The following is a 20,875-nucleotide window of genomic DNA, read 5'->3' on the forward strand; positions in this document are numbered from 1 at the left end:
TCCATCATCCATCCTTCATCCTCCGTCCTCTATTATCCATCCTCCATCATCTGTCCTCCATTCTTTATCCTTCGTCCTCCATCATCTGTCCTCCATTCTCTGTCCTCCATCATCCGTCCTTCATCTTCCAGCCTCCATTATCTGTCCTCCATCCTCTATCCTCTGTCCTCCATTCTTCGTCCTCCATTTTCTGTCCTCCATCCTCCGTCCCTTGCCCTGGGCACTGTGGCAGCCCCATTTCTCCCCATCACCCCCTGCCATGGCTCTGGCAGCCCCCCGTGTCCCCGTCCCTGTCCCCATGTCCCCATCCCCCTGTCCCCGTCCCCAGGAGGGCAGCGGTGCCCCAGCTCCAGGCTGAGACCGGGCACAACTCAGTTCACACACACCACACGGAGACCCCCCCCAGCCCTCAGCCAATCCCCTCGCAGCCACACCGCCCGGCAGCCAATCCCCTGCTGCCACCTGTCCTTCCCTTCGCTCCTCCCCCCGCCACGCTCCCTCCACCAATCGCAGCCAAGCAGCACCCAAGCCCGGCCAATCGCAGGCTGTAGCCGGGAGCCCCCAGCCAACCGCGCGCCGCCACCTGGCTGAGCCTCCCGTGGCAGCAGGCTGACCAATCGCAGGGCGGGGGGCTGCTCCGAGCCAATCCCTGTCAACCGCGCCAGCCAATCAGGGGCAGCCGGGTCCCACCGAGGGCTATAAAGGGCGGGGGGCTCCGGGGTGCCCTCAGTGGCGGGGCTGCCCCTGTGGGGTGCAGGTGGGGGTCTGCGGGTCCTGGGGAGGACGTGAGGCTGGGAGGGGGCTCCCGGCCTCCACGGCACCAAAATCCTGGGCTTTGAGCCCAAATCTGAAGGGAGGAGGCACTTGGAGCCCCTTGGGATGGGGAATCCACGTCCCGTTGGGCTGCAGGAGGCTCCTGTGGGTCGTTGAGGCTGAGGGAGCCTCTGAAGATGTTTTGGGATGGTCTCTGCCATGAGCCGGCCTCTACCCTGGAATGTCCCTCGGGGCCACCTCCCCTCCTATGGCGCTCAGAAGCAGCGTGTCCTCGTTGAGGTGATGGCCATCGTGGCCAGAAGCTGCGTGACCAGAGGTGAAGAAGCCACCACGTGCCTCGTGCAGGGTGTGTGGAGCCAGCCCCTCACCTGGGCCTCCACACGAGCCATGTGGTGGCAGCCAGGCCTGCGATCACACTGGTCCTGGAGGCTCCTGAAGGGAAGGACGGAGGCTGAAGGCACCATTAGGGACATCGTGAGGGCTGCCAGTTGCCTTGGATGAGCCTGTGAGGGCTCAGGGCCTTGCCACGCGTGCAGGTGACCGCCTTGACCATGGACTCTGCTGGAGCAGCGGCGCCCGACTGCAGCGGGGTGGATGGAGAGAGACATCGCGGTCAGCCCGATGCCATACACCGATGGAGCCGTGACACCAGCACAGCCACGGGGCTGGGCCCAACGCCTGCGGGCAGCTGGATGGGGTCTGCACCAGGAGATCCATCTGCAGCCCCGACCTCCTGCCCGTCGGAGGCTAGGACCTCTTTAATCCACTTGAGCCTGGCACGCACCCAGCCGTAGCTTTCATTCGGCCTCATCCAAACGCTTTCAGCCTCCTCGTGCTGCGTCTTGACAAAGCTCCGTGAGATCTGGAACGCCCTGCGGGGTCGGTGGAGACCCTGCCTGCCTTGGGCCGCGCTCTAGACACGGGCCGGGGTTCCTGGTGCGGTCTGCGTCTGGGAGGAGCGGATCGCTGGCGTCTGCTTCAGAGTCTGCCAAGCGCGGCTGCCCTCCGGGCACGGCTCCTCGAGATCACGCAACCAGAAGGGATTTTGAGGTGTTGTTGTTGAAAATAAACACCGCCAAGCTGTTGCTCCTGTGGAGCGATCACCACCTGGCCTGGGGCGTGAGGTGTTCCTGGGGAGCAGCACCTTTTGGAGGAAGGGGGCTGAGGAAGTGTGGGGCTCGTGGCCGGTCCCAGCCCATCCCAATCAGCCAAGAAGTGCCTCGTTAATGGCTCACAGGTGCTGCCTGGTGCAGGGGGGAGAGCCCAGCCCATGCTGTAGGGCAGGTGTGGGGGATCTGGTTCCTGTCCCATCCCCACTTGCTGTGTACCCCATGGACCCCGAGCCATGGGAGCCGTGGTGCAGGACCCCGAGGAGGCCCAGCTGGATGCGGTGCCCTGCTGCCAGCCCTCCCCGTGCCGACTGCTCCCTGCCCGAGCTGAGCTCGTCCTCCCCAGGGCACCGGGAGGGCTCTGGGGACCCTGTCCCCAAGGAGGACAACCCACAGTGAGTCAACCACCCTGCCCTGACCAGGAACAAGGACCCCTGGAGAACCAAACCCAGCTCCCAGCCTTGCCCCCAGGATGGGGGACAGTCCCCGTCCCAAGGCCACCGCGCTGTCCCCTTGGGTTGTCTCTGGTCATACCCAGCTCAACTACTGCTCCCCCCGGGGCAGATCCCACCCTGGGTGACCCCAACACCTACCTGCCACTGGTGGCCGTCCTCCTGGTGGCTCTCCCGATGTCCCCAGCCGCTGTGACGCCCCGAGACGGCGCCCAAGGTGCCCGGCAGGCAGCACAGAGCAGAGCAGGCGTTGCGCAAAATGGGGCGATATCGGTGATATTGCAGCACCACCTAGTGCCGCTGCCCGGGGAAGCCAGGCAGCACCGCGATCCCACGGGTGTCACCGCAGCGGCCCTTGGGGACAACCCTGTGTCCCCTGGGGCAGTGGCACCGAGGTCTGGCCGCTGGCACAATGGGAAATTTGGGACGTGGGGGGCTGTGGGGCAGGCAGGGAGCTTGGTGTGGCCACCTCCTGCTTTCGGTAGCCCCAGAGCTGTGGGGTTTGCCTGCCTAAATCCCATACCATGTAGCCCTTGGGACCCCGTGGTGTATCTGCCAGCCCGGAGCAGGCAGGATGAAGCCCCCGGTGCCCCTGCTCCGTGCCGGGGAGTTCCCTGCGAGGAGGTGGTGAAGGGTCAGGGGGTGCAGGATTCACCCTGCGCCTGGGTGAAATCCCATTTACCCCAGGGTGCTGGGGGAGCAGCGGTGCCTCGGCCCCTTTCAGGAGGTCAGAGGCTGCTCCAGCTGTGACAGGCACGTGCCTGGCCACGGGAAGGGGTGAGCTGGGCACTGAGCCCCAAAAGGGGATCCCACCCAGGTCCCCCAGCACTGGGATGGTGGCAAATAGGGCAGAAATGGGGCACTTTGGGCTGAAAGCAGGGCCTTTGGCTGGGGGACCCGAACCTTCCCAGCCTGCACGCGCTGCCCGTGCCGGCCTGCTCCCGCGGCAGGTAACAGTAGCAACGCAGGCACCGTGCGTAACGTGGCCCTGGGCTGTTTGTGCGCCTTTTGTTGTCGGGTAACCCCGGTGAATCAGGCAATTAGCCACGTTCGGGAGGCTCTGCTCACCCGCCCGAGTTACGTCGGGGCACCTCGCCAACCCCAGCCTGCGCCTGGCTCTGCCGGAGCCTCCCTGGGTGGCTGGCGATGGGGGTGGTGGGCGTGATGGCCCCCCGAAACCGAGCCCGGAGCTCCCTTAGGGATGAAGCCTTTTGCGTGTCACCCCCTGCCCGTGCCGACGTGGGGGGCCGCCGCCTCCCCGGCACGTTCCCTGCCCCGCGGCGCTCGCAGGAGCCGATGCCTCGTGCGTGCCGGCGGCTGGAAGGCGCTCGCCTCCTCTGCGGGAGCTGCGGTGGCCAGGCTGGGAGGAACCACACGGACGGTTCCTGCTCCTCGTCGGGTGGTGACGGCCACGGCGAACACCTGGAGGCAGCGGGTGCAGAAAGCTGGGGAGGTTTCTGCGTGGTGAGGGGCTCCTCGTGTGGTCCAGCTGGGTCCTGATCCCCCTAAACTGTCCCCGTGTGTGGGTGCGGGCTGTGGGGAGCATCCCTGCCCCCGAGGTGTTAGTTCCAGGTGGGAATTTTTTGGAAATGAAAGGCGGAATCGCTGCGTGTGACAAGGAGGGGACACCAGAGCAGGTCCCAGGTGGTGGGCAACACCTCCAGAAGCTCACGGTGCGCCTAGGATGCTCTGCAGCCCCTGGGGTCATCCGCACCCCGCACAGCCCCGTGTGCTCGGCTCCAGCCCCTTCCAGCCCCTCCCTGGTTCCTTCGCTGTGAATTTGCTGCGATACCACGCACTGGGAGGCACTGGGAGGTGCTGGGGCGAACTGGGAGAGCCTGGGCCGGGATCAGCGGCGGCTGCTTCCAGCGGAGCCACCGGGGGGCGGCCGTGCGCCAGGGCTGCGAGCCGAGGCTCGGAGGTAGCCGAGCTTTTGGGTTTATCAGCGTTTTGGATGCCCTCAAGTCACCTTAAAAAATAAGTCTGCTTTTAACTCCCTTCCCCAGCCAGCCAGCGGCTGAATGCGGGTCTGAAATGCGCCCTGAATCCCCCTGTGACTCCCCCGAGAAGCTCAAGCCCAGCCGGTCAGGCTGCCCGAGGTGTTGTGCGATCACAAAGCTACCTGTGAGGTGTGAGAGCAGGGGCTGAAGACACACGCTTCCCAAGATTTATGCTTGTTAGGATGAATAACGGGACAACGGGGAAGAGGAGCAGCGTGTTTCGTGAAGCCTGGAGGAGCAAAAGTGCCTCCACGTGCCATTAAAGTCCCGCATGCAATGGGCTGTTGGCATCAGCAGCTGCAGCCACAGATGTGTTTTGGGGAGCAGAGCCCAGCGCAGCATCAACGCAGGCAGGCTCAGGGGAATACAGATTTTCTGGAGGTCTGAGTGTCCCCAGGAGCTTGGGAAGCCAAACAACTTTGCTACTCAAGAAACCCATGGCTGTGCAAAAGGGACAAACCGCCCCGAGGGGCTAACGGACAGAAATGAGACCAGGGAGGAGACCTGCCCGTGGTCACGGCAGTTGTGAAGCTTCTCCTGCCTGCTCGGCTGTGGGAAACGCAATTTAAACGAGGCCACGGGGGCTGGGGGAGAAGCAGGGGTGTGGAAAGCTCTGCTCTGCTGCTGCCTGGGGTGGGAAGAGTTTGCGTGTGAAAAAACGCACGGCACCAACCTTTCTTCCCTTCTTTGGACAGTAGGAATGTTTTAATTGAGAAATTTGTTTTAATTACATTAGGTGATATCACAGTCTATTTTACAAGTTCGGGGTAAGAGGAAGTGTGGACCAGTTACACAGAAATCCAGTGAAAGGATAAAAACCTACAACATGAGAAAATGGAAAAGGAGGAAAAGGATAACTTAACGCCCTCCCCCCCCGCTGAACGAAACGCGTTGAGAGTGGGGTGTGAGTAGAAATGGGAGGTTATACCGGGATCCAGAGAAGTACAAAGGATAAAACTAACATAATTTACAGTATTGGTTCTGCACGACCACCGTTTGCCCATTTTCAGAGACAGCCTCAATTCCCCACCGCGCCGCCGAGCAGATGGTCCCGTCTCTGAGGGTTTGGTCTGGTCTTGTCAGAGAAGAAAGCAAAATAACGATGGGCAAAGGTCACAACCCACGTTGAGCTGGTCCCCAGGGTCACTGCCTACAGGAGTGTCTTCCACTGGATAGTCAGGAGGTTCTGCACCAAGAACTGCATGGAGGAAAACTAAAACAGCTCCAAAAAGCCCCATCTCAAACGTAGAAAAGTCTCACTCTGGAAGTGCTTACAAGAAGGTCGTCGTCGTAGAATTTGGTTTCTATAATAACATTACCACTGCGGAAGGAGAAGGGGAGAGAGAAGAGGTGTTAGAAGAGCATAAAGAAAGTAAAAACCGGCTGCTTCTGTCAATGCTACCACAAACCCAGGCTGACATTTTGCTCCCCACAACACTTCCTCTAGTTTAGAGCCCCGTGCAGTGAGCGCTGTGTCCTGATCCTGTGGCTATCAGGGTGAAGGATTTCTCCACTGCATTCCCATGTGGATCCCCCCATCCCTACGCTGCCGGACAGCCTGGAGAGGCTCCAGGGAAAGAACGGGACCCTGGAAAATCCTCCCAGTCCCGAAAAATGACGTGATTTCCTGAGACAGTCGGTACCAATTGTCAGATGTCTTTGTTTCTTTCCTCTGGTTCCTGACCTGGCACCTCCTATTCTGAATAAATGCCACCGGCCCTGGGAGCCAAGGATGTGTGTGGCACCTCCAAGTTCCTTGAGCAGCGTGCGGCCAGGAGCACGTGCCTAACACCAAGGCTTCCTTCTGAGCCCGCTATCTCTTTGAAACGTGCTGCGAGTAGCAATCAGTGATGGCGTTTCGCATCCCAGTGCCTTCCCTACACCACTGGCTCTCCTCCAGATGGAACAAGAGGGAAAACGCTGGAGAGGGAGGGAGGTCTTCCAGAGGACACGGTGACCTTGTGGTGAGACGAGCTGCTCTCTATCTGCCTCGGGTTGGCACAAGGATTCCTGTACCCTTCTGTCTCTGCTGGCAACGTGCTCCTTGCGTGCGCGCCAGCACCCATCTAGCACCGCATCAGCCACGGCAGGGAGGGTGGCCTTTTGTCCGTAATTACAGCTTCCCAGGGGCTTCCCTCAAGGAGCCTTTTCCTTCATCTCACTTTTCCCTCACCTCAGCAAACCTCGTGCCCTGCTGTTCCCAGTCAGAGCACTGCCCTGCACGCGTTATTCTCATCCAAGTCCTAGAGGAAGGCTCAGAAGTTAACGTGCAAACTGCAGCCAGGACGAGGCGTTTATGAGGGAAGTGTGTGAATCCCATCATGGATTACTGTAATGTGCCTGCTTCCTACTTGTTAAGGGTATTTTAACCTCAGATGCCACTCCACAGGACTAAATGCATAGATTATACTCAAATGTAAGGACACGAAGCTTGACAAAATGGTACAGGGACGGAACAAACAGTTGAGCAGCTCCCATGGGTGACATTCTGCCTGAAAAACACCCACCTTGGACAGGATTCAGTCACCAGTAGCTGGATTTGTAAGTGGTCCAAATATCTATTTTTGTTTGCCCATTTGGATGTGAGGGGCACTAAGCTGCAAAGCATTTTTAAACCACAGATCACCTTTTTTTCACAGATCACCTTTCAAAAAAAAAAATAAAGCAGCTCTAATAAAGGATCAGTTCCAGTTTCTCCAAACTTTTATTGCTATATTAATGCAAATTGGACCTATGGGAAAGCAGGTAATGAGGTTGGCTTCGCCCCTTTTATCTCTCAGAAGCTAATAGCAGCGAGGGTGACTCAGAGCTGGTAGCAGCTCCCTCACTCCATTCCCACTGTGGCCCCCAAGGAAATGTCATGCACTGCTTTTTCTTTGCCTGCTCTCAGGTTCTGTAAGCCCAAGGCACTCACGTTAAAACGTTAGCTGGCATCATCTGTGATTCAGGTGCTGCCTCTATCAAGGACTGCCAAGTGTTTGTAGAGTTAGGAATCACAAAACCAAATTCAAAGAACCATTCTGCAAAGTAAAAAAGAAGATTCAGAGGCATTTGAAAGAAGAAAAAAAAATAAAATCCACAAATGGTCCTTTTGCTTTTCACCTGACAGGCTGGGGAACTCCCTAATCTGTCTTGCAGCGCTGCCAACGTTTTACATTTACATTACTTTGTAAGTTTTCATTTTACATTACGACTTAAAATGCACTGAACCCTGCCCTCCTCTTAATGCAGCTACTCCCTTTCTGTATGAGCTGATGGAAGCGATAAACTCACGCCGCTTCCTTAGCATCCGATGGAAATTCCATCGCACCTCATCGGGAGCAGGGAAATCACATCCCCCCCCCTTCTTGCAGACATCCTGCGGATCCAGTTCAGACGAAGCGTCCAACTGGTTGCCCCAAAGACAAGGAGCTCGATGTGTCTCTGCCCCTCCTTCCCCCAGATTAGGAGTAATACTGCAGCCAGGGAGATGAGGCTGAGACGCAGGCAGCGAACACCCAGGGGCACGGCTGCGACCACAGCAAACCAGAGGCTCCTTTAGCCCAGCCTCCAGCCTGGCAGAGGCCAGCACAAGGTGCTGCTGAGGAAGATGCATGAATCCCCACGATGGGTGACACTAAAATAACCCGTTTCCTAGCCTCAGGCAGCCTGCGGTGGATTTATGCCCTGAGGCATGATTACCCAGATTTTTTGCTTACATAACAAAGTGTTAATACACTTATGAAATGCTATCCCTAATGCTGCGGCCCATTAGTCCTGACAAGATGAGTGCTTCAGGGCCACTCTGAAAAATTAAAATGACTGCGTTCAACCTGGTTTCGTTCCTCTAATCCCCGCCACGCTGGGGGGTTCACCCCCTGTGCTGCAGCAGGGCCGCATGCAGAGCAGACACATACCTTCTAGACACTGCCCTTTGAAATAAACTTTCTGTTCCAGGCGGAATTTTTCCATTTGTTCTGCTGAGGAGAAGTTTAACTCCCGAGACACCGCTTTGCATTTCAGGATTTTTTTAGGAACTCGAGCTGTCAAACAGATAAACAAGCGTTATTTGGACACAATAAAACAACCCCAGCTGCTTCGGGTGCTGTTAGAGAATACACTGAAACAGCGATTAGTGCAAGATCATAGTAGTAGGAGACAAGCGAGCACAAAGGACTCTCCCTACTTTGTTTTTACATTTGCAGGTGTGAAATCTAAGCCAGGAATGCCCAGAGCCAGGAATGAACCTTGTAACACAACCAGGAATACAACACTGATTTCTCAAACTGCTAGTTCTTAACTCTGTCACTAAAAACACGGTTCTTCAAGTCAAAACATTGAGATGCAACTTGAATTTTTACTGTAGGGAACATGCTGAAGGTCACATGCAGCCTGTTTGTACACAGGCGTTAGTCCTTCTCACTTCTTCTTCCCTTTCAGGCTGTGCATCCCCAGCAAACCACAAGCAGCTATTCCTCAGCCCGGCAGCACTGTTCCAGCCACCTCTCGTAGCTCTAGGACGTCATCCTGTACAAGTACACGAAACGCCTCTTCCCTGAGCATTGAGCCTCACACAGGCAGAAAAGTCAGCAGCAAACCACATGGTTTGAGAGAGGCAAATCTGAGTTATCTGTGCTCTTGCAACAGGTGAGACAACTGTACCTGTTAGATATTTCATGGTTTTTTTTTTAGAGGTGAAGGAGTAAGAGGAGAGGCAGTTTGCAGCACAGATTCGTATGCTGAAAGGTCCAAATCAGATGAATAAGGTTGGGAGTGGGGGAACCAGTATAGTAAAAATCTCCCAAGCCTGTCATACTTAAGTGGTGTGATTGTACATAATCCTTCCTGCGTAGCAGAAAGTGTTTCGTGTCAATTTATTAAAAATAAAGAGGGGAGGGAATACAGCTGGTACGTGCTTTATGTGCCAAACTAGTCCGAAATGGGAAGCCTATCAAAACGTCCGTGAGCAGACAGCAGGCTGCTGTTTAATGAAAGTAAGAGTCCTCCAAACCCCTGGCATATCCACCTGATGTGAAACTCTCTGCTGGAGCAGGACCTTGCTATGAGAGCCATCTAGAGAGCTGGAGGGCAAGGGAATGCAAGCTGCTGTCCTATCCCATGGAGAAGTACACAGTCCCTGGCTTGCCAAAATAAAAATAAATAAATAAATAAATAAAGTTAAAAGTGCAAGAGAAGAGTTTTAAATGTAAAGCGCTCTAATTATTTTTAGCCTTTTTTTTTTTTTTTTTCAGCCTGGAAATCTGCATGGCACCATCCTTGACTGCCCTCACAAGTACAGACTCCAGCCTGTTGTGAACAAACATCCCTTTGCAGTTAAGTGCAAAACGACTTGTTAAAACTATTCTGCAATTTAGTAATTACATTTCTTTCATCCCCGAGACAAACTGCTGAGAAGGTTTGCTTTAATATTGTAAAACTGCAAAATAAAAGGTTACTTTTAATAAAAGTAGGACTGTGTTGTCTCTAAGGCCGCGATCTAAGAGATTTTAATTGATATTTATACCACCAAGCTGAGAGTTTTCATTTATTTATTTTAAACACTTTTTACTTTTGTACCTCTTCTTTTCTGTTAAAAAGATAGAAGAGAAAGAAGTTTGATGCTCATCAGCTAGGACCATCAAAACGCACCGAAATGCAGGTAAGCACAGACTTTATCCTAAATGTTCTCCTGTTATTTTTTAACCTGAGGATGTATTTATTATACCTGCACGTTTCTTAAAGCTTTTATATAGCTAACATACTAATTTGGGTTCTTAATTCTGACACTTAACTCTGTAAGAAGGTGATGGGTGACACATTTCTGATTTACTAAACTACTCATTTGGGGCCAAACAGTGTTTAGTCAAAAACTGAAATTCAATTAAGCCATCGGTATTGTTATGTTTTCTCATAGTTTAATAAAACTATGTGACATATTTGGGATATGTTAAAAAAAAAAAAAAAAGCTGGTTCATCCAAACATACTTTGTACTTAAAACTGCATCTTTTCTTAGACAATGAAAGGATGACTCGTATTTTCTGAATGGAAGGGACTGTGGGGACTGGCAACAATTCTGGGGACTTTACAAGTGCTGGATGTCAGCTGCTTGCACCTCGGTTTGTTTATGTACTGGAAGAGAAGAAACTTTGCTGTTTCCCAGCTCCCAGATTGCCTGCCAGGGCACCGAACACACAGTGAGCTAACTGGGTGTATGGTAAATCTCCTGCTATCAGAAGCTGATTTAGCTGGTTGGTAAATTCCACCTCCAGGTTCTCAGGCAGCGATCTGCACCACTTCCAGTGGGTTAACACTAAAGCTTCAGCCGCAATCTAATTCCGCATTAATATTCTTTTAATTTCATCTAAGCAGTAAGTTTGGGTATTAACAGAGCATCATGATTTGGAATTTAAGAGTTAGCTTTTAAAGAAACTTGTACTTAAATAAAAATCACATTTAAATTAATTATCTTTTATTCACTCTGCTCTCTACATGATTGCTTGCTATGTGCCCTGAAAGGCCCCAGAACACACACACGAGCCATCTCAGCCTTCTTTCCTCGCTAAGCTATACAAGAATGGCTTTTTTTCCTCTCTTTTCCAAAGGAGGACCACCCTCCCACCCTTAATTTTTTTCCAGTGGCTTTACCTAACAGCTCTTCTCTGCACCTGCTCAAGTTTACAGACATTCATCTTTTAGATGGATGACCGAACCGCACACCAGATAAGGTCTGGACAATTCCTTGTACAACGGGCATTAATCTCACGCCAGAATATGCTTTAATTAATTCCCCAAGCTCCTCTGATGGAGGGGAGTGTTCCTGTTTTATGTGTGAGAAAAATCTGAGACGTGGTGAGGCCGATCTGACTTGCCAAAGTGAGAAAGACGATGGGAAATGGGGCAACACCACCAACACTCATGAGCACAGCTCCAGCTGCCCCAAAGCACATCGTCCTGTGGCTCTCACTGAATCCAGGCAGTGTCGGTCTGTTGAGACAGAGAGAAGAGGCTTCAAAGACAAGCCATGTGTCCACGTGAAGCTTTTGCAGCACCAAATCTGGGAAGAACGGGAATATTTTTGGCTGACTTTCTTCTGCTTTTGAAATCCTGATCCCTCGGTTCTCCTGGGTGTGCTGTCAGGTGCTGTAGCACGCCAAACACTACAAGTGTTTGAAGAAGGCAAAGTACCACTGAGCCACAGTTCAAGAAATTTAGCATTACACTGATGAATTATTGCATTTCTTTTGGAAGTTGCTTTACTACAGCTGTATTTAAAGTGCTGGAATGTTTTTCTTTAATATAGGCACCTTGGTGGGTGTGAGGAAGTACCTGTTAAGGCCTGTTTGCTATTGACAGGACTGTTTGCTGCTAGCAGTGGCACGATATTGGGAGCACGGGTTAGCAAGGCTGAAGGAGACAAAGCTTGGAAAATGCTGTTTGTGATCACAGAGTCACAGCTTGGCCTTCCCCCAGCTCTGACTCACCTGCTCCATTCCTGGCATCAGGTCCTCCCCTTAAGCTGGGGCAACCTACTCCTGGTCCTAAAAGTGAACTCTCTCCATAAAGCAGGTGAATGGTGACTGGGGACCAAATGAGGAGAAAGCAACTTGTTTCTCTTGTGCTTTAATCCCATTTTAAAACCAAGTATATCATTGGACTCACAGTCTTTTGCTACAGATCTTCTGTCTGTTCCCTGGGCAGCACAGTAAGCTGGCTGTTTCCTTCAGACACAATTTCCCCATTTATGGGATGGGTAAGTCTTAGGACTGCAATACAGAACTCAATCCTTGATGTTTAACCAAAAATATGTCGATGCCAGCATCACAATTAAATGATCAAGTTGACTCCACTTGCTGGAGATCAGCTGCATGACACTCACTTAATAGCAAAGTCTTCAAATTAATTCGGTGAGGTCAGACTTTGCAGAGCCAAAGCAAAGCTCTTGGCAAGGGACATTACCTATCACAGTGCTGTGTCACAAAGGGGATGTGTAAGGGACAGTGGAGTCCTCTGCCACATGGCAAGGACAGAAAGGACAGGGAAGAGGCTGCCCTAGCAATCACGGGGGACAGCAGAGCAGAGCCAATGCAACATGTGTGCCATTTTAGAGCAGAGGGCAAATTTAGTGCAGAATATTAGGTCAGCTGTGGCCAGAAAAGGCACAAACTGTGTATGTTTCTTCCACGCTGCTTTTCCTTTGGACCTGTACTTCGACCAAACCCTGCCCCGTTACATGGAGAGAAGTCTGCATCTCTTTAGTGCAGCACGGCCCAGCCCCCAGGTGCACAGCGAGGCCACGCAGTTACCTTCGTGCTCCACTCCAGGTACAGACAGATCTTCTGTTCCTTGCCAGAGGATTTTCCCCGTTTCCGCATCCCGAAGATTCATCCAGTTTCTGATTGGGAAGCAATTAAGGAAAACAAGGTATCCACGCTCCCAAATGCCGTGCCCAGTGTTCTTGCTGAAGCCCTAAAAAAGGCTGCTCCAGCTGAGCTCCAGGAGCATTTCCCAATTCTCAGGAGGCCGGGGAGAACAGACATGGAGGAAATAAATGAACAAACCAACCCTTGACCAGAATTAATGCACTGAGAGCTGTACAGTCACAGCTTCGGTTCTCACTTGGACTGAAGCTTGTTAACCTCATTTATCATTTTTTCGGCGGTTTGAAAGGATAAAGACGATGTCCCTGTGCTGCAGGGAAGCAAAAGCACTGCTAACAACACCAAAATTCAACACAAACAAATGTCTTCCAGCTAGAAAAAGAAGTGCTTCCTATTTAACATTTGAAAAAAAGAATAATACCTGATCGCACTGATTTTTTTGACTTAAAAATATGAACACCAAGGGTTGTGCTATGGCTGCTGACCTGGTAACAGCCACTCATGGGACTTCTGCAGCTGCTGAGCACTGAGTGCAGGGACACTCTCGTTTCGCTCTCAGCACGTGAGGCTGTGCCAGCCTTCAGAAAGCCCAGCTCAGGGAATTCGGCTCGTGACCATTACAGACGACCATGAAACACTCACCTCTTCCAAGGGACAATCAGTGATAACCTTAAGGCTACCCTGTAACATAACTCAGATATTTACATGGCAGAGCAAGGAGCCCGCACGCCTGCCCAGTGCCCTTCTGAGCAGGGCAGAGCCTTCGATCAGCCCCAGGCCCCGTCACAGCCTCGTGCCCTGCAGCCCATCGCTGCATCGGATGAGGCACCGGGAACTATCTGGGAAAAGGAGAGAAGGCTCAAGGAGCTGACTGGGAAGGCAGAGGAGCAGATGAGGACAACACGGACCTCCACAGAGGTATAAATAGGAGCTGTGAGATATGCACAGTGAATTCATTCTCCAGCATACGCAGTTTCCAGGCAGACTCTTGACATTGATCAAAATTTTTTTTTTTTTTCTCCAGAACTCCAGGGAAGAAACAGATGCTTCAGCAAATTTCGGGTTACAGGGTAGCGTTTGTTTTAAAATTCTCTGCGTGGAGGAGGGAAGGGAAGATGGCTGCTTCTGAAAAGGCGTGAAGAACCTTGTCCTTCCTGAAGGTTGGCCACATTTTCCATGTCCTACCAAAAGGGAAAAGGGGGAAAGGTAGGGGTGTGTGCACACAGGCACGGCCCTACAGCTTCCATGGTGTAGGAACGACTTGGGTGGGAAAAGGGAGCGTGGCACAGGCTGCTTGTGTCCTTCCAACTTGTTCTAAAACACACATTATCTACTACTCAGTCTGGGATTAACCCAGGAGGGACAGGGGAGAAGGCAGAGCCCCCAGAGAGCCCCGTATGCCACCTCCATCTCCTGGCGGAAAGCTTGCAAGTTGAAAAATCTCCCCAAGTACCGAAGCAAAGGGGCTGGAGGCAGCAAGACAGAGAGAGGAAAGGAGCAGCAGCACAGCAAAAAGAACCTGCAGCTGGGCTGGGCACTTCGTGTGGTTCTGGCTGGAAAAATCGAAGTCCCCAGCCAACACAACCTGCAGGATGGAACCGCCCCAACTGTAATTGAAACCGTCAAAAAGGCCTCCATTTTTAGATACATCTTCCCACAGACAAACACAAAAACTAGCCAGGGTGAAGCTATTTGCATAGAAAGCAGCGTGCCATCTATCAAATGCCACGTACGAGAGAAAAATAACAAATGAGACAATCTGAGCATCTCGCCGACGAGTTCATTTATCTTCACAAGCCCCTGCGATGCAAACACTCTTGGCTATTAGCAGGACAGTAATTCAGCAAATTGGGCGCTTGATTACCAAAAACCTGCATTACCTTTAAAAAATGAGCCCCTGCAGAAGAATATCCTGGCTATTTGTTCGCTATCACTGTCGGTGGGTGCTAGGAGCTCCCAGGGCTGGCTGGAGGCTGCGCGGTGCCAAACGGAGCAGCAGAGCTTCCCCGGTAAGAGTAAATCCAAGATCGCCTGCGCCATGCTTTGAATTCTGACTGTCAAATTAAAGATCAAGAATAAATAAAAAGCTGAAGACTCCATCCCTGCCGGTGAGGGCACGCAGGTCAGCAACCCAAATCCACCTGCTATTCCGAGCACATACACAGAGTTAAAATATGTGCATGCAGACATATTTTAAGGGATCAGAATACTCTAGCCAGTTCACAAGTGTTTTTTTTTTATTATTATTTTTTATTTTTTCCCCCAATAACCAAGCATTATTAAAAGGGAAGCACAAATCATCAAATCTCAAACACACACAATCCTCTTCTACCGGAAAAAAAAAAAAGCACTTCAAGCTCAAGAGATTCGCTCTTAAAAGAAAATCTTTCCAAAGAAATAGACATCTGAAAACAATTTCCTAAGTCAAAGCTGAGACCGCTTATAAAACTTAACTGGAATGGAATTTTACAAAAAGGCAAAACCCATCACCAGTGATTTTTTGGCAAGAGAATACCTGACAAAGCAGCAGCTGTACTGCTTACCTAGTTAGCAGCTTATCACACTATTTCTGTCATCTTGGACAGAAAGGCTGGTACTAGGACATACCCCAGAGTGAAGAAAATGGAGATCTTGAACCAAACCCACACACCCTGTTATCTTCTAATGTGTTTAATTGGTTTAAGATTCTTCCATCCCAGCGTGAGAGATATTGTTACTAAAAATAAAAAGTGCTCCATCTTCTGAGCAGCACTGGAGACCTGCAGGCAGGATGAAGAGGGCATTTGGAGTATTACTGAAAAGGAGAAAGCAAATGAATGCAGGTTTAACGCAATTACTCTTTTTGGAGAGGCTCACGCCAAGTCACCTGGCAGGGGTAGCTACGGAGAGCAAGCAGAGGGCCATGCAGCTACAGCTTTGTGAAGTTAATATACATTAAAAAAAAAAAAAAAAAGCACAATTGTATATTCCTAATTCTGCTTCTCATTCTAAAATCACAAGAACACTCTCCCACCATTGAATTTTCATTCTCCTGGCTTTTGGGGGATTTTTTGTAGGAAAGAACATCTGATTTAAGACTCAATAGATCAAATACTCCTCAATCCTGAAGGCAAGGAAGGATTAGGTAGAACAGCAGAAGGAAGGGTGTACTGTTGATCTATTTATATTCCACCACCTATTGGGTCAGCAAAGTCTTACGTAAAAGCTTTGTAGTAGCTGGAATTTGACTTGCTTTATATACATGACATGAATTAGCTTCCTCGCAGACCTACTTTGCTTAGCCCGATGAAGTGAAACGGTTTGTGCGTGTCTGAATCCGAGTTTTGTTGTCTTGAACGCCTCTGATCTCAGCACAGAAATTCTTGCTTTTTTCTATCTGTCACAGACATCATTTCCTTCAAACAAATCCAAACATACATACCTATCTTTAAATGGTTTAGCATTGCAAAATGTTCCCATGTATTACCACACTGGTAATTAAGAGTAACCTTGAAGGACGAGGATGAGTACAAGCGAAATTAATCATTAAAGTACGACGGAGTTAAAGTTCTCCCCAGTCTCCCTGACTGTTATTTGTGTGCTGTGATGTTTAGCACTTTTTGAATATCTGAATGGCTGCAGCGAGCAGTGGGTGTCACTTCTTCCATTAAAAACTGCTCTATTTTTCACTTTGTTCCTTGCTGTCTACACCTTTCTAAAGCCTTAAGAAGTGCTGCACTATTATCTCTCGTAATAAAAGCAAGCCTAATGTTCCCAACCACTCCTGGATGGATGGGAAGGTCTTTCATCATCTTTGCCAACCTTTTTTTTTCTTTCTTTTTTTTTGTATAAGAAATGCAGCATTAAGAACAGTTCTCTACAAGTCAGGCGCCAACAGGATCTCAACAATCACCTGGAAACAAGAATTGTCCTCCGGGATAAATGATAAGGAGAAGGCAGAGCTGGAAGCCCTGGAGAATTCAGACTCACGTCTTTGTTGCAGACCCAGAAAAGCTTCTGATCTGAAGTGCCCAACTCTTCTGCACTGCCCAGCTGCCGCTCCTGGCTTTATGTTATCCAGCACAGCAGACACAACCAGGCCCCCGTGACGTGGGTGAGCGTGGCACTTTAAAGCACAGCACAGGTAGGTAGGGATCAGCCTTTAGGGGTTGTATTTTTATCAGACGTATTTTTGCAGAAGAATCCTTTTTTTCTCAGAGGTTTCAATCCCATCTGAGGAGTAAGGACCAAAATAAGATATACAAAAAACTACCAAACTACAGGATTACAGAGTAGACCACCCAGAGAGCCTTATGCTCCTGCTCCACTCCTGCCATTCGTCCTCTAATCTTCCCAATCTCTAATCTCACTTTTTATTACAACTCCCAAATCCCTCTCCCACAGAACTCTTAATTGTGTGCTTACATTTAAGCATGTGCACACGTACACTGTTGAATCAGGCCCTGAACTCACCCTGCTTGCACACACAAGAACTGCTGCTGTCTTCAGTGCGTAACAAAGCCCAAGTGTAAATGTTGGCGATGTGGGAGGAGAGCAGGAGTCTTTTCTCCTGAGGTTAAGGCAGAAATTCTGTATAGAGTCGTATCTGCAGGAACAGAACGGGTGCCCATCCATTGTGTTATAGTAAGAGAAGTACCAGAACAAACTCACAAACTGGAGGCTATTCCTCAAACACTACTGAAGCCTTGGGTATAGCACTGTCACCTTCCCCTGCTTTCAGGCAGCAGCACAATCTCCTCTCTTCCAGACTAGCCAGCCAGAGCGCTATGCCAGCTCTCAGGAGCAGGTACTTTGAAAACTCTGCTATTTATTACAAACCAGCTTCCCTGGAGTGACGCACGAGATATGGGTTACTGTGCTGCTCCAAAAGATGGGAGGTGCTGAGGACTGGAAAGGTGCTCCATTAAATCCTCAAATGGAAGGAAGCCAATTATCCCTTCAAAGCACTCCCGAGGCTCAAGCACTCACTGTACTCCAGGCTGCTTCTAAAGTCTCCTGCACAGAACAAATTGCTGTGCAACAGAAGCCGGGGAGATCCACAGATTCATGTGAACCACATGGCGAAATGCAGCAAAAATCTCCAGCAACCAACAAAGTCATCTCACTGCAAATTATGCCAGCAGAGGAATACACTTAACGGCTACGGCATCACAGCAAAAAAATCAACACAATGCCATAAACCTCGTATCCTTTGCACTACTCTTCTCTTTTTTGCAGGATTCTCCCCTACATCTTTGCTTGCAGAAGCTGTCCCATGGATTTTCTCTCACCAAAACATGTTGTCATCTAACATCGGGCAGTTCTGGATGAAGCTGTGCTTGGCCCACACTTGGCAAGACAGTCACACATATTCCTCAATACCATGTCAACCTTACATCACTTTTAATAGCAAATTATGCTAATAGGGCAGCAGCTAATACTGCTACATTATATTATATTAAGTAGACCTCAAATCAATTCTGCTCTGCAGTGAGGTTGCTCCTGTTGTTAAGCCCCAGCATTCATTAGTGCCCATCACGTTCTTCCTGCACGAACCTGACAAAGACACTCTCTGCACCTTGGGCAGCACTTCTGAGGATGAGCTATGTGCCCACCCTCAAAGGATTTTCTGCTTGCACCTCTTCGTATCTATTATCTTGGCAGCGCTCACGTTGCAGCCCACCGTAAATATCTAAAAGAAAAATGCAACAGAGGTCAATTTGCAGTCAGATCAGCTGCAACGAGATGCTAAGCGAACTGGAGAAATACAGAAGCCATTTCACTCAGTAAAATCATGCCCAACGTTTGCCAATAAACGTGTTGTGCAGATTATCCAGTTTAACATCTGTGCCTTACAAACAATTTAGTTGGGGTAAAACAATTATTATTCCCTATTTTCATCAGAACGGACAATTAACAGACATCTTTACTCCGTAGCGTCCTGGTGACCTCATGAAGCATAACGAGGCACTGAGTTTGCTTTCAGTTAGCTTCCATCGAATTTTCACTCCTGTCAATTTACTGTCTGAAAGCACTCGTGTGCTCTTAAAAAACAACGCAGACAGAGAGCTCCTAAACTCTGACAAGAGGATAAATGTCCGGCATGGGCAGGCACGGTGGGAGAAGGGGTTTTGTTTCTTCAAATATCACAACCTGAGCCAGGTTTCCATTGCACTGACTTTTCCTCTCCCTCAGACCCAAAGCGCCAGAAACAGATGTTCGTTTTGAAGAAAAGGGTTACAGACATAATGAGACGAAGCCAAAAAGGTAACTTTCGTTTCCTCTCGAAACAGATGTTAAGATGGTTCTGAGAACCAGCCAACAGCGCCAAACTAAAAGTGAGCTGAAGCAACGCAGTGGCTCTATGCTGCTTTCTGCTACCTGTGTTTTTCAGGCTTTTCTTTGGCTTCTCTGAACAGGTTTGACAGAATTCCTTTATAGCAATGCCTAAGCAGGGAAAATAACATGAGATCACATCTGGAGATTGCTTTACATCCTAGGTAGTAAACCAATCAATAACTCGAAGCACTCAGCACTGTTTGCAGGACCATCTCAGAAGCATGAATTGCACAAAGAAAATTATTTTCTTTCTTCCAGTGCGTTAACACTCAACTCCTCCCCATCTTTCCGGCATTTTAAAAAGATCTTAAAAATTAGCGTGTTAGAAAAGCTTGAGCTCATGCTAAGAAACCTCTGCATATTAACATAATTAATGTCATCAGTAATACTCTGAGTTTGCAGAAACAGCAGGTGAATCGATGGGAATGATGTATTCATCGGAGAAAAGAATGTGACCTTTAAAATCCATAGGGCTTTATCAGAATGCAATTTGAAAGTGGCTTGCTTGTAGCTCAACAGAAAGAACAAACCTGAATGTAGCCGGGAGAGACTGCACACACAAGGGAAACTAAAAATGCAATCACAACATAAAACACTGGGACCACCTTACCGCAGATGCCCAGCTCTACAGCAAGGTGTGGCAGCATGCAGGGCAGCTTGAGAAGCCACCCCGAGGAACAACACGCGAGGAGAGGCAATTCAAGGCACATCCCTGCGATTCAAACCCGCCTGGCTAGAGATTTTTATCCAGAATGCTTCAAATTAAGTTGTCCCAAAACAATTTGGAAGAACGAGTGTGCGATTCAGCCTGGCCACTCTTTAATTTCAGCACATCGCCCGATTTTCCTCCTCGCGAGGGAACCATGAAGCGATCCAGCGACTGAAACAACTTCATTTCGCCTTAACCACTCCAGAACATCCAATCTTTTCAACACAGCTCAACTATTATGATAATATTTCAAGGTCCTCAGCAATAAGTGAACTGGAGGGAATTTCGTGGAAATAACCTATCAAGGGGCCCTGGCGGATAACTTCATTCTCACAGCTGAGGTTGTAACCAGAAGCCCCCAGAGGGATTCACCTCCCTGCAAACCAACGAAATTAGCTTTAATGGAATGAGGGAGTTTGAACCTTATGTGCTTCTTTAGTTTATACCAGTATTTCTTTTTTTTTTTTTTTTCCAAAATACGCACTGTATTCGTTTGCTTATAAAGGAAAGCTCAGCTTGATTTCGTGTTATTTTTGCAACACTGCTGTAGTGATTTTTTTTTTACATGTCTAAAAGGATCTTCACACTTCCTGATACTCACAGGAGCAGAGAAACAGACTTCTTGAACCAAATATTTAAACAGGACATGTATGGCTGTTTTCATATAGTTTCACTTCAATGACCTGTAGCCTTGTGTAAAGTGTGGAAAAAAAAAGTAAAAGGCTTGAGAAAGGCAGCTTTATAGAGCACTGTTTGTGGCTGGTCAACGTCTTTATTCCTCAAAGCCCTCCGCAGTAATTCCTTCATTGAGTGAAGTGATGTTTATTGAAAACGGCAGAGCTGAACATCGGCAGGTTCCCTGCTGGTTGGTTTAGCTGTCCTCTGAACTCCAGGCAACATCTTGGTCTGAAAGTGCCCCCCTGGTAAAATAAGCAAGTGACAACACAAAAAGCCACGATCGCTTCCAACTGCCAGTGCTTACGTTGTGACTATAAGCTGTTAATGTTTAGTTTCTTTTTTTTTTTTCCTCCTTTACCTTGTTTCTTCTTACAGAGCTCTGTGGCACCCCAGCCTACTGAGTTCCAAAATATTACTCCTGATAATCCATAGGTTTACCAGATTTGTGTATTTTAGAAGATGTTATTTATTGGATGT

The 20,875-nt window shown here is 49.6% G+C and overlaps 1 protein-coding gene across 1 annotated transcript in view; it reads right to left on the reverse strand.

Annotated features, from left to right (window-relative positions):
* Window positions 1-5,018: 5,018 nt before the first annotated feature.
* The window catches only part of PDE6D (phosphodiesterase 6D), a 36,126-nt gene continuing 20,269 nt past the window's right edge, over window positions 5,019-20,875 (reverse strand). Inside the window, exons 2-5 of the mRNA XM_082767172.1 lie at window positions 12,619-12,707; window positions 8,232-8,357; window positions 7,250-7,355; window positions 5,019-5,656 (exon numbers count right to left, since the gene is read on the reverse strand). Coding sequence (XP_082623298.1) covers window positions 5,575-5,656; window positions 7,250-7,355; window positions 8,232-8,357; window positions 12,619-12,707 — 403 coding nt within the window. The 3' untranslated portion in view covers window positions 5,019-5,574. The remainder of the gene's footprint in view (window positions 5,657-7,249; window positions 7,356-8,231; window positions 8,358-12,618; window positions 12,708-20,875) is intronic.

This window comes from Aythya marila (assembly GCF_965140915.1).
Source record: "Aythya marila genome assembly, chromosome: 9".
NCBI lineage: Eukaryota > Metazoa > Chordata > Aves > Anseriformes > Anatidae > Aythya > Aythya marila.